The sequence below is a fragment of the Mobula birostris genome, chromosome 31, assembly GCF_030028105.1.
Source record: "Mobula birostris isolate sMobBir1 chromosome 31, sMobBir1.hap1, whole genome shotgun sequence".
Lineage (NCBI taxonomy): Eukaryota > Metazoa > Chordata > Chondrichthyes > Myliobatiformes > Myliobatidae > Mobula > Mobula birostris.
Window position 1 is genome coordinate 19,592,082 of NC_092400.1, and position 12,679 is coordinate 19,604,760.

The window sequence follows — 12,679 nt, forward strand, 5'->3', positions numbered from 1 at the left end:
ACCAATTAATCAATGGCCCAATTAACTGGAATCTACTGTATTTACAAATCCAAGCGTAATGTTGATTAAATTTTAACTCTACACTTTTTGGTTTTAAGGTGTTCTGATAAATCAACTTACTCCCCATTGAAGGTATTTTGAAAATACTTCAAATAAAAGTTATCCAAAGCTTGCAAGCTTCAAAATTTGTAGATACACTTAACTTGGAAGCGTGTGGATCAGTTGGAGTATTAGCAACACACAAAATAACTGGAAGAACTCAGTGGGTCAGGCAGCATCTTCAGTACAGTGGGAATGTGTTAGACTCAGTTTACAGATGGGTTGTTACATGTACCCCAGCCCCATCTCTTTCCTCCTCCTGTCTTTCTATCTGTCCATCATCCCCACACTCCTCCCACTGGTTCCCCTCCCGTATAATTCCAATCTCCCTTCCCTACTACCATCCCTTGACTCCTCTTCAGTCAAATTTCATGCTTCGAAATATCAGCTCCTGGCTTCTCATGTTGTTTCCACTTTCCCTGCTCCCACTTCCCTGGCACTCCTTCTCACTTGGATCCACCTATCACCTACCAGCTCCTATCTCCCCCCCCCCCCACCTCTAGCTACCTCTCTTCTATCTTTCATATCGGATGAAGAGTTTCGACCCAATACTTTGACGATCCATTTTCCTCCATGAATGCTCCCTGAGCTGCTGACTTCCTCCAGCTTTCAGCATCTGCAGTCTCTTGTGGGTCCAGGAGAGAATTAGCAGGTGGAAAGATCAGATCATGAAATCTAATGGAGAGAAGAATAAAGTGATAAATGTTGGCAGAAGAATAAATCAAGTCAATATAGAATAAAGGATACGTTTATAAAGGAGGTACACCAAGAGAGAGGGAGAAATTGACATGTGAATAAACCTTTTGATGGTGACGTGGTGGGGTTAAAATGATGAATAAAGCATTTTGTATCCCTAGGCTTCTTAACTGAAGATATGGTATGAAAGCAAGTAGATCAGGGGTTCCCAACCTTTTGTATGTTATGGACTAATACCATTAAGCAAGGGGTCCATGGAAGCCAGGCTGGGAAATCCTGAAGTAGATAATTTTGAACCTTGATAGAATTGGTTAGGCAAAACCTGCAAGTTATTTTTGTAATATAAGAAACATACTAACTTGTGTAATTATTAGGCAACAGATTTTAGTAATATTTAGCGGGAGATTAATATTTTCCAGAGCGATGGGTTAATTGAGTTGCTTGTCTTTAAAATTGTACCATGAGATGTTTTATATCCATTTAGGAGACTAGTGTGGGCCCCAGTGTAACAACCCATCTCTAAACCAGTGAGTCTAACACCTTCCCACTGTACTGTATTGGGATTTCAATCTGTTTTATTGCTCAAGTTTCTAAATTGGGAGTTGAACTTGCAGTATGACCAAGTGAGCCATAATTGGTAACCATGATATTTCCAACAATGTAGCATTGATTCACGACTGCACTGGACTTTATGAGCAAGTCTTAATGTGGGACAGGGGCATAACCTTCTGTTTTGCAAGCTGAGAAAAGTTTTTGTAGTCCCGGTCAATACACATCTACTATTACAGTGTCTTCCAACCCCAGGTGACTTATTGAGGTTGGGTCTTTATTTTTGGAGGGTTTTCTTGCTCAGATTGGCAAGGTGGGTACTCTTGGCAGTAGATGTTTAATGAGCCTGATGTAAAGCATGTACGGTTGAGAGCTTTCTTTCATTTCTTTGAGCCCGGGCAAGCTTCCTGATTGTGCTGAATAAAACTGGTTAAACTTCACTTGTCTCAAACTGTTCTGATAGGTGTCTCCGAATTGAATCAAGTAGGATCATTAATCTCATGGAAGTTTTATTATTGCATTAATTTTTGAACACGGTTGTAGCCTGATGAAATCCACACTACTGTACATGGTTACTCCGGCACATTTAATTTTATTTGGGTTTACTTCCTATTAGTTGTTATGTCTTATTTGTATTTCAAAAAATTGGACATTAAAAAAGGTTTTTAAGCTGGTGGAAAGGTCCTTAACTGGAAAAGCATTTTCAGTTAAATGAATATTGTTTGGAATATTGTTGTAATTTAGCTATAAATGGGATTCTGTAAGGCAGCTTGACAGTCACATGAGAACATACACATCCTGATTTATTTTCTAAATAAAGGGTGAAATTTGCCTTCCAATGAGGGGGGTGGGATATAGTTAAGTAAGTAGTGCAAAAATAGAAATCAAAAAAAAGTAGTGAGGTAGTGTTCATGGGTTCAATGTCCATTCAGAAATCAGATGGCAGGGGGAAGAAGCTTGTCCTGAATTGTTGAGTGTGTGTCTTCAGGCTCCTGTCCCTCCTCCAGGATGATAGCAATGAGAAGGGCAGAGGGAGGTGTAAGATTCCTTAGGAGCTCTCTTGCTCCCCTAAGGTTCCAAAAAACATAACAGACTATTCCCTTTGTGGGTTTCTTCATCAATAAGCAAAGTTAGCATAAAAATGTAAGATTAACTGGCATCCCTGCAACTGTTGGATTACACAGTAATGTTAATATTCTAGAGCTAAAATATGAACATTAGCTCTGTGTTCTATTCTTTCCAAACTCGAATTAATATCTGAAAAAAAAATCTTGACAAGTTCATTGTGGAAGAACATTTTCTGAACATTTGATTGGATTCCTACTTTCTAATTAAACTGATTATTTGTAAGAATAAACTGTTATATAAGCTAAGGTGTAATTTTTGACCAGTTTCTTGGATTGATGTCATTTAATGTTTCAATTAAAGATTTAAAAAGATTCATTGGTTGTTTCAGGTGGACTTGGTGGACTGGGTGGATAATATGTGGCCACGACACTTAAAAGAAAAGCAGCTCGACTCCACAAATGCAATTGCGGAGATGAAATATCCCAAAGTTCAGAAGTAAGTAGAAGTTTTCAGTGTTGAAAGCAGACAGTGGAATCTGTATATTTTGGTTGTATGATGCAAGATTTTGTGCAGCAATACAATGCAAGGACATAATTTTACAATAAATTACAAAAATAGATAGTGCAAAGAATTTGGAATGGTGATGCCGTGTTCAAGGACTGTTATGAAATCTAATGGAGGAAGAGAGAAAACTATAACTTTCTCCATAACTTCCACCATCTACAACGAAATCCCAACCCTAGGAAATCTTTCCCTCACCCTGTTCTCTGCTTTTCATAAGTGATCACTCTCTATACAATTCCCTTGTTCTCTTGCCCCTCCCCTCTGATCTCCTTTCTGGCTCTCACTTCTTGCTCTTGCACCTCCTCTCTCACCACCATTCAGGGGCCCAAACCATCCTTCCAGGTGAGGCAACTAATCCTCTGTGAGCCTGTTGTGATCATCTGCTGTATCTGGTACTCACTCTACATTGGTGAGACCTGACATAGATTTGGTGGGGGGGTGACTACTTTAAGTGCCTTTACTCTGTCCACAACAAAAGGTGGGATTTCCCAGTGGTTAACCACTTGAGATCGACATCCCATTCCCATTCCGACATGTCGGTCTATAGCTTCCTCCACTGCCATGATGTGGCCTTGCTTGAGTTGGAGAAGCAGCACGATTTCCATCTGGGTAGCCTCTGATCTGATGGTGTGAATATCAATTTCCCTAAGTTAGGGCAATTTCTTTCTCTTCTGCCTCCCCCCCCCCCCCCCACTCCACCCACCAGTTTTTTTGCTAAGCCCCATGCTGGATCCCTTCTCACCATTAACTCATCGCATTCCTCTGGTTTCCCGCCTCCTCCCCTTGCTCTCCTATCAGATTCCAGCTCCTTCAACCCTTTATCTCTTCTACCAGTCAGTGTAATGCTGAAGCTCTATAAGGCATTGGTCAGACCTCACGAGGGATATTGTTGGAGTCTTCTTTCATACAATGAACCTTTCTGTTTCTTCAACACAAAGCTAACAATAAATGAAAAACAACAGTTTCAATTGTTACAATAACCTCCTTTAACATTTTGAATAGTAAATTACGGAATTACATATTTACAATGGTAGCACGTCAATACTTGTTTCTGTATCCAAAATATGTCCCTTTAGGTATGATGTTGAGCAATGGTTGTGCATTCGTGGAGCCAATCAGAAGTTTCAGGCAAAATAGACCCGTCCTAAACTATGCATTAAGTGGCAGGGATATACCTTCAACAATGTGCTAATAGCACGGATGTTAATCATTTGTCCTTAAGTTGATTCAGTGGGACAGAATCAGAATGTCCCATTAAACTGGATACAGGTTTTAGTTCTTGAAGACGGGTTCTTACTTTAGTTCATCCATAATTATGTGACCATAATGTCAGAACTCCAGAATGAAGGTTAAACCAGTTTCAGCCAGTTCAGACAGGTTTTCAGAAGGCTTTTGACGAGGCGGCTAAACAAGGTAAGAGCTCATGGTATAACAAGAGATACTAACATGGATAGAAGATTAGCAGGAGGCAAAGGGTGGGAATGAAGGGGGCCTTTTCAGGTTGGCTACCAGTGACTAGTGGTGTTCTGCAGGGGTCACCATTGGGAACACTTCATGTTATGTTTCAATAATTTGGATGATGGAACTGATTGATTTGTGGCTAGGTTTGTGGATGATACAAAGATAGGTGTAGGGGCAAGTAGTGTTCAGGAAGCAGGGAGTCTGCTGAAGGGCAGATTAGGAGAATGGACAAAGAGGTGGCAGACAGAATACAGTGTAAAGAATATAGGATTGAAGGAATAAAGGCATAGACTATTTTCTAAACAGGGAGTAAATACTCAGAAATCAGAGGTGCCAAGGGACTTGGGAATCCTTGTGAATGATTCCTTAAAGCTTAGCTTGAAGTTTGATTTGTTTGTAAGGAAGGTAAGTGCAATGTTAGCATTCATATCGAGAGGAATAGAATATAGAAGCAAGGATGAAATGTTGAGGCTTTATGAGGCACTGGTCAGATTATTTTTGTAGTCATTATTCACACAGTGAACCTTCAGGAGAGAGAGTCCCTGAGAATTTCTCTCTCCTGACACAATATTTTCTTCTACTTGAACACAAAGATAATAAATTAAAAACAACAGTTTCAGTTGCTATAATCACCTACATTTTGAATAGTCAGCTAAATTTACAGCATTACATATTTACAATGGTAGCACATCCCAACTTTGAATATTCGATACTTAAATCTGCACCCAAAACGTAAGCCTTTAATTACAGTGTTGAGGAATGTCTCCATGAATATACAAATAACTAGAAGGTTAAGGGACAAAACAGACCAGTTCTGAACTGGCTAGCATACAATGTGTGAATAGCAGGAATATTTATTGTCTTTCCCCTAAATTGTTTCAAAGGGGCAGAGTCAGAATGTTCCATTAAATTGTATACAGATTTTACTTCTTGAAAACTAGTTCTCATTTTAATTAATCCATAATTATGCTACCTATAAAGTCATAACTCCAGAATGAATGTTCAAACTGGCTTTGGCCAATTCAACTGCTTCAAACTGGAGTTTAAGGTAAGGTAACCCTGAGGAGGAAATGCTGTTGTATACTATATTTCTGAAATGTACTTTGTTTTTTAGAATACCCTGAAGGATATGTTGTGATATTTTGTACTAAATTAATCTTGCAGTTGCTTGGAGCTGCCACAATGCTTCTCATTCGTGGGTTCTGAGTAATAGGATTAATTATGAAGGAGAGCTGAACTGGTCATCCAAGTGAATTGAATTTGCAGTACTCTGCCTTGATTGGAGGTGTTTCTCTTTTAGTCATTGTATCCAGATGACTTGGACGGATTTTGATTGAGGTTGAATTCAGCTAACTTTCCATAAACAAGGAATTGATGACAGAAGCAGAGAATGCATAAAACCATGTATTGTAGTTCTGAAATTTTGATGTATTGATTAGTCAAATCATATTTCCACTATTGTAGACTCAGGGATTGAGAATGTTAGTATTAATTTCACTTACTTCACTGGTTTCTTGCAGTGAGTTATTAAAGCACAGGTATCTGAAAATATTCTTGAATAACATCACTTTTTTAGCATTACATGCCTCGTAAGCTTTTTTTTTCTGGAATGTAATGCAGCAATAATTTGGGGGTCATTTTGCTTCTCTTCAAAAATTTGGCTGTGCAAAAGGATGCAGTGCACCTTTGTATGCCTAATGTGATTTCTGCATGACAGGGCAACACTTGTTTTTGCATTCTCAGGACAAGTGGGTCTTCACAACACTGTACTAAGACCTACATTTATATTTTTTTTCATTGGCCAGCCACCTATTACCAATGCTTTCATGACTGCCATCTAGCTACTACTAATGCTGTTCCCAAGTCTCACTCCCAACACTGATCCCTTTTCACCCAGTCCCAATCTCCAATCTACTCTGCTCTCTCCCCCCATGTGATTTAGTCTCTACTTAATTAGGCTAAACAAACAAGTGAAAATCAATGATGTGTATTAAAATATAAAACAAAATATGAGCATCTAATTTGCCTCTCTTGATGGTTGTAACAGGTTTAAGCTTGTTTACAAGAAGCAACTTCTTTTTCAAATGATGCCATCAAAAAGATAAGAGTTCAGAATTTATAATGTTCAAACCTAAAATATAAGATTCTGCTGAATGCAGAAAAAAAAGTTTTCTGGAACTATTTTTCTGCTGTAAATTCTGGTCGATTTAGTGAATAGACATGTCAGTCCTGGTCATATACATTTGTAGAAGTTGTTTGCAGATTTGCGTCTGGGAGCTGCTGCATGTTAGCTCGAGCTCTTCAATAAACGGTAAGACTTTGAAAATTAGGTGAATAAGTTACAAATATTGGGTACAAATTACTAATAAACAATATTAGAGAAATTTACAGTGTAGAATGTGAAATTTGATAAGGCCAGTATTTTTAGACAGCCCTAACTTGTCATCAGTCTGTTTACCAGGACATTGTTGTTTGGCAAATTGACTTCTACCCCACAATATTGACTGCCAGCTCTTACCTTCTCATGTGCTTTTCTGGGCCATGCTGCCACTGCTATCTTTTGGATAGTCATTGTCTCCACTTCCTCCTTTCCAGGAGCCACAATTGTTTCACCCTGCACTTTCTTATTCTGCTGTTTTAACTCTATTCTTTATCTTCTTATCCATTCTGTTCCCACTTAAATCCATAAAACCTATTGCATCCATCTCCAGATTGACATTTTTCAGTTTCCCAGACAATTTTCAAGATTAACCAATCCCATTGTATCTCCATTACCTTGTCAGGGTTGCCTGAGAATCTTTAATTTCTTGCTTGGAAAAATAGCTCAACTAGGCCCATGCCAGTGTCCATATTGCATGGAAATTAATATTGGTGCTACTGTATTTTCCAACCTTCTCTTTCAATACCAACTTAAATAAGAGAAGGCAATAAATAAGAGAACTTAAGTAAGAGAACTTTGTTTCAGTGCCATCCAGATAGATCATGCCATACATAATACATTGATGCAGTAAAACAAAACAAGGCAGAATATAGTGCAACAGGAAAACACATGAGGAACTCAGTAGCATCTATGGAGGGAAATGTTTCAGGTGGAGACCCTTCATCTCGACTGAAAGATAGAGGGAAGATAGCCAGGATGAAAAGCTGAAGGGAAGGAGTGGAACAAAAGCTGGCAGGTGACGGGTAGTTTCATGAATAGTGGATGAGGAGAACTAGTGGGAGGAGTGTATTGAATATAGCATTGCTACTACACAAAGTGCAGTATGGGCAAACAAATTGCTAAGGCAATGACAAAGTAAGGTTGGGAGATCAATAATTCAACTTTAGCATATGAGAGGTCTATTTGAGAGAGTGGTAACAGTGTATAAAAGTCTTTTGAGTCTGGTGTTTTGTGCTTGAAGGTTTTGTATCCTCTGGTGGGAGGGAGAAGAGAGAATGATCAGGATGGGAAAGGGATCCTTGATAATGTTACCTGCTTTCCCCAGGCAGCGTGAAGTGTAGACAGAGTCAGTAGAGGGGGAGGCATCTGTGCATGATGGACTGGGTTGCATTCACAACTCGGCAATTTCTTGCAGTGTAGAAAAGAGCAGTTGTTATTCCAAAAAAAAAAATTCATGAATCCAGATAGGATGAATTGATAAGAGTCATCAGGACCGAAGTTCCTTAGCATTCTGAGGATTTTCCCAATGTGTTCCATATCCAGCATATTTTATCTCTTGCCTTTATATTGTCATTCACCTCCCTCTACTTACACTTCCTCCAGACAGCTAAGCAGAAGTTAACAAGCCTTTCAAAAAAGAGTTAGATAGAGCTCTTAATGATAGCGGAGTGAAGGGATATGGGGAGAAGGCAGGAAAAGGGTACTGATTGTGGATGATCAGCCATGATCACAGTGAATGGTGGTGCTGGCTCGAAGGGCTGAATGGTCTACTCCTGCACCTATTGTCTATTTCCCCATCTACCTTCTACCTTCTTTCTCTCGATCAGAGGGCTGCCTACAGGTTTGTAGGAATCATTCTCAATATCTGTTTTTATGACTCCAGCTCCCTTCCTTACCTCTTTTTCTGGTACATTGAGTGTATTGGTATTATACATTTTTTTGTTTGAAGAACTTGAAAGTTTCTTCAACTTTCTGTCCTCTTTTACATGGTCCATTTGACACTCCCCTTTTTTGACTTCTTCATCGCTGTCTTGGATGGAATAGTGACCAATATCTATTACAAATAAAAACACAAAAAGTTGGAAAGGCTCAAAAGATCAGGCAGCATCTGTGGAAAGAGAAACACAGAAAAGGTTTTGGGTCAATGATACTTTGTCAAAGCTGAGGCATATAACTCTGCCCCCGCCCCCCCCAACAGCTGGTACCTGACTTGCTGCATGTTAACAGCGTTCTGAAATCTGTAGAGTAGTTGAAAGTGGGAGCTTCAGTTATCTCAGTGAAAACTGGGTCAGCAATAGTGTTAATGGACAAAGCTCAAGAGCTTTAAAATATGTCCTAAATAACATTCTAGAATAGCATGTTTTTTGTCCAGTAAGGAAGGAGGCTTAACTGACTGTGGCTCTGGGTGATGAGGTGGGTTAAAAATACCAAATTTCTGTATGGGTAGATTTAGAAGATGATTGTAATAAAAGGGGCTTTTCTGGTTGGCTGCCTGTGACCAGTGGCGTTCCTCAGTGGTCTGTATTGGAACTGCTATTTTTCACATGGTTTGCCAATGATTTGGGTCATGGAATTGATGGCTTTGTGGCAAAGTTTGCGGATGATACGAAGATAGGTGGAGGGGTCGGTAATGCTGAGGAAGCAATGCGATTGCAGCAGGACTTGGACAAGTTGGAAGAATGGGCAAAAAAGTGGCCTAAAAGGATATGGTGAAAAGGCAGGTGTATGGGGTTGAGTGGGATCTGGGTTCAGCCATGATAGATTGTCAGAGCAGACTTGATGGGCTGAATGGCCTAATTCTGCTCCTATGTCTCATGGTCTTATAATATCTTAAGAGTTAGGTTTGGTATAGAAAAGGAGAAGGAACAATCCAAAGTAAAAAAAAATAGTTACAACAAGGTCAATTTCAGAAAGATGAGAATGGATCTAGTCAGTTAAATTGGAACTGAAAGATGACAGGCAGAACTGAAGAAAGACAAATTGGCTGCCTTTGAGGAAGGTTTGTCTCAGGAACAGTTGAGGTATATTGCTGTGAAGTGCAAATTGTGTTTGCACAAATCCAGAGACAAAAGAGATTCAGAAGAAGTGAAAAAGGTTGCTTCTGATGGAACACACACAAAATGCCAGAGGAACTCAACAGGTCAAACAGCATCTGTGGAGTGGAATAAAGGGTCAATGTTTCAGGTCCTGATGAAGCAACTTAGCCTTTTTTTCCCCCTCTCTGTAGATGCTACGTGACCTGCTGAGTTCCTCCAGCATTTTGTGTGTGTTAGTTTGGATTTCCAGCATCTGCAGAATCTCTTGTGTTTATGGTTATGAAGTGGCAGGTTGTTAGTTTCAGAGAAGAGGAAACTGTAGAGAAGCAAGGAACTATGAAGAATGTTAGCTGCCAGAAGTGGTCTAAAGGCATCAACCATGCTGAGATTGTGAGGGTCGAGAGCTTCAGGTTCCGAGGAGTGAATCCGAGTAATGGGATTAATTACAAAGGATGATGATAAGGTGCTAGGTGGTTATCAGCCAAGTCTAAGCATATGGCATAAAAGGGATATTGATTACATGGATATGAAGTTGGCCAAGTAACAGATGACAGAATGATTGTCCGGTGGTTGGTCAAATAACGGATAAGGTGAGTGGTTTCTTTAGACAAGTGGAAAGGTGAATACTGGCATTCCACGAGATCAGTTTTGGGGCCATTGGTTCATCTGATCTATAATAACCTGGATTTAGGGGTCCTAAGATGCAAGTTTTAAATCTACAAGTGACTCAAAGCTTGGTAGAGCAATCACAATCAGGAGGATTGTGATTGTTTACAGCAGGATATAGCGGACTAGTGGAATGGATAGATGCATGATGAAGTGGAATGCTGGGAAATGAGGTATTACTTTTACTGGGAAGTAATATGTGTATTGTAAAGGAGACTTTGAAAGGTGCTGCAGGGTGTGAAGGATCTGTGGGTGCTGGAAAGTGGCAGGGCAGATTGCGGAAGTGGTTAACAAGGCATACGTAGCTTTATCAACTTCGGCAGAGTGTATAAGAGCAGAAAAGTCGCACTGAACTTGTATAGAATTCTGGGCAGACTTCTGCTGAAATGCTATGTTCAATTCTGATTTTGTTATAGGAAGGTTGTGTTGGAGAAGATCCACAAGAGTTTTCCAAGAATGATTCCTGGGATGAGGATCTACACTTACAAAGATAGATTGCATGTTTTTGCTGAGGGGAAGTTTGATGTGTGAAGTGATGAGGATCTGGACAGAGTGGATATAAGGAGGTTGTTCCCTTTGCTGGGGTGTTGAGGACTGGAAGACAGAATTATACAATAAAGAGGAAGAGAATTTAAAATGATATGAGGGTGTTTTTTTTAACTGGAGTTCAGAAGACTCTAGTTTTGGTGTAGTTTGAGGGAATTGGATGAATATGTTGTGGAACAACATTTGCAAGGTTCAGAGAAGGAGGAAGGATTGGGTTGAATTAGTGCATTGCTCTGGTAGAGACAAACATGGACATAACTGGCTTCATTCTGTGCTGTCACCATGTTATGATTCTGGACTGCTTTGATTTTTGAATCCTAGAAAAATGTAGCATCGAAATGGGCCCTTTGACCCACCACGTGCACACTGGCTATCAATCACCTATCTACATGAATGCTACAATTCAAAAGTGCTTCACTCTGAAAGAGCCTTTCATAAAAAATAGGGGAGCTTGGTACGTCTCCACCGAAGGATGTGTAAGGTTCTCCTTCCCTCCACTAGCCTGCAGGTCACCCTTGTGTAGCACCTTAGACCTCCCTTCGCCCCCCCCCAGCTAGGGTCACGTAAAGTGATGGGAGCAGATGTTCGTATGCGCAGCTGGTGCATATCACAAGTCCTGGTTATGCGACCACTGATGCCAGGCAGACAATCTCTGAAGAGTATTAATAATGGCTAGGGATCACTCGTCTTATAAAGAAGAAGGCAATGACAAACCACTTGTATAGAAAAGTTTGTCATGAACCATCATGGTAATAGACCATGATCACATGACATGGCACATAATGATAATGAATAAAAAATGTTTGTATTAGAATTGATCCTCCTCATCTTCCGTATTCTTGATATGTAGATTTTGATTGAGAATCAGAATTAACCAGGGCATTTTTGGTGACTTTATTTTGGTGTGTACAATAACTGAAACAAAATAAAACAGATTCCTTAGGAAAAAAAATAATTTTTGTTGTACATGATTCTCTGTATTTCTTCAGGAATGCATTATTTTATAAAGGATTGTCAATGCTTCAAGCGTTACTTAATATTACATTATCTGTTGTTAAATAGAACCATTGAACCATTAATATAAGACCAAAAGATATAGGAGCAGAATTAGGCCATTTGGTCCATCAAGTCTGCTTCGCTATTTCATCATGGCTGATCCAATTTTCCTCTCAGCCCCAATCTCCTGCCTTCTCCCCATATTCCCTTACGCCCTGACCAATCAAGAACCTATCAACCCCTGTCCTAAACATTCATGAAGACTTGGCCTCCACAGCTGCTTGTGGCAAGTAATTCCACAGATTCACCACTCTCTGGCTAAAGAAATTCCTCGTCATCTTCATGCTGAAAGGACGCTCCTCTACTCTGTCCTCTGGTCTTAGACTCTCCCACCACAGGAAGCACCTTTCCACATCCACTCTATCGAGGCCTTTTTCCATTTGATAGGTTTCAATAAGGTTACCCCTCACTCTTCTGAATTCTAGTGAATACAAGCCCAGAGCCATCAAACGCTCTTCATATGACATTTTCGTGAACCTCCTTTGAAACCTCCCCAGTTTCAGCACATCCCTTCTAAGATAAGTGGGCCAAAACTGGACACAATACTTCAAGTGAGGCCTCCCCAGTGCCTTATAGAGTCTCAACATTACATCCTTGCTTTTATATTCTTGTGTTCTTGAAGTGAATGCTAACATTGCATTTGTCTTCCTTACTATAGACTCAACCTGCAAATTAACCTTTAGAGAATCCTGCACAAGGACTTCCAAGTCCCTTTGCACCTCAGTTTTTTGTATTTTCTGTCCATTTAAAAAAAAGTCAACCCTTTCATTTCTTCTAC

General features: G+C 39.9%; 1 protein-coding gene across 12 annotated transcripts in view; it reads left to right on the forward strand.

Annotated features, from left to right (window-relative positions):
* The window catches only part of kdm2bb (lysine (K)-specific demethylase 2Bb), a 245,450-nt gene that overhangs the window by 70,705 nt on the left and 162,066 nt on the right, over positions 1-12,679 (forward strand). For all 12 annotated transcript variants that reach the window (XM_072247794.1, XM_072247787.1, XM_072247789.1 and 9 more), the window contains one exon: positions 2,801-2,907. In XM_072247794.1, coding sequence (XP_072103895.1) covers positions 2,801-2,907 — 107 coding nt within the window. The remainder of the gene's footprint in view (positions 1-2,800; positions 2,908-12,679) is intronic.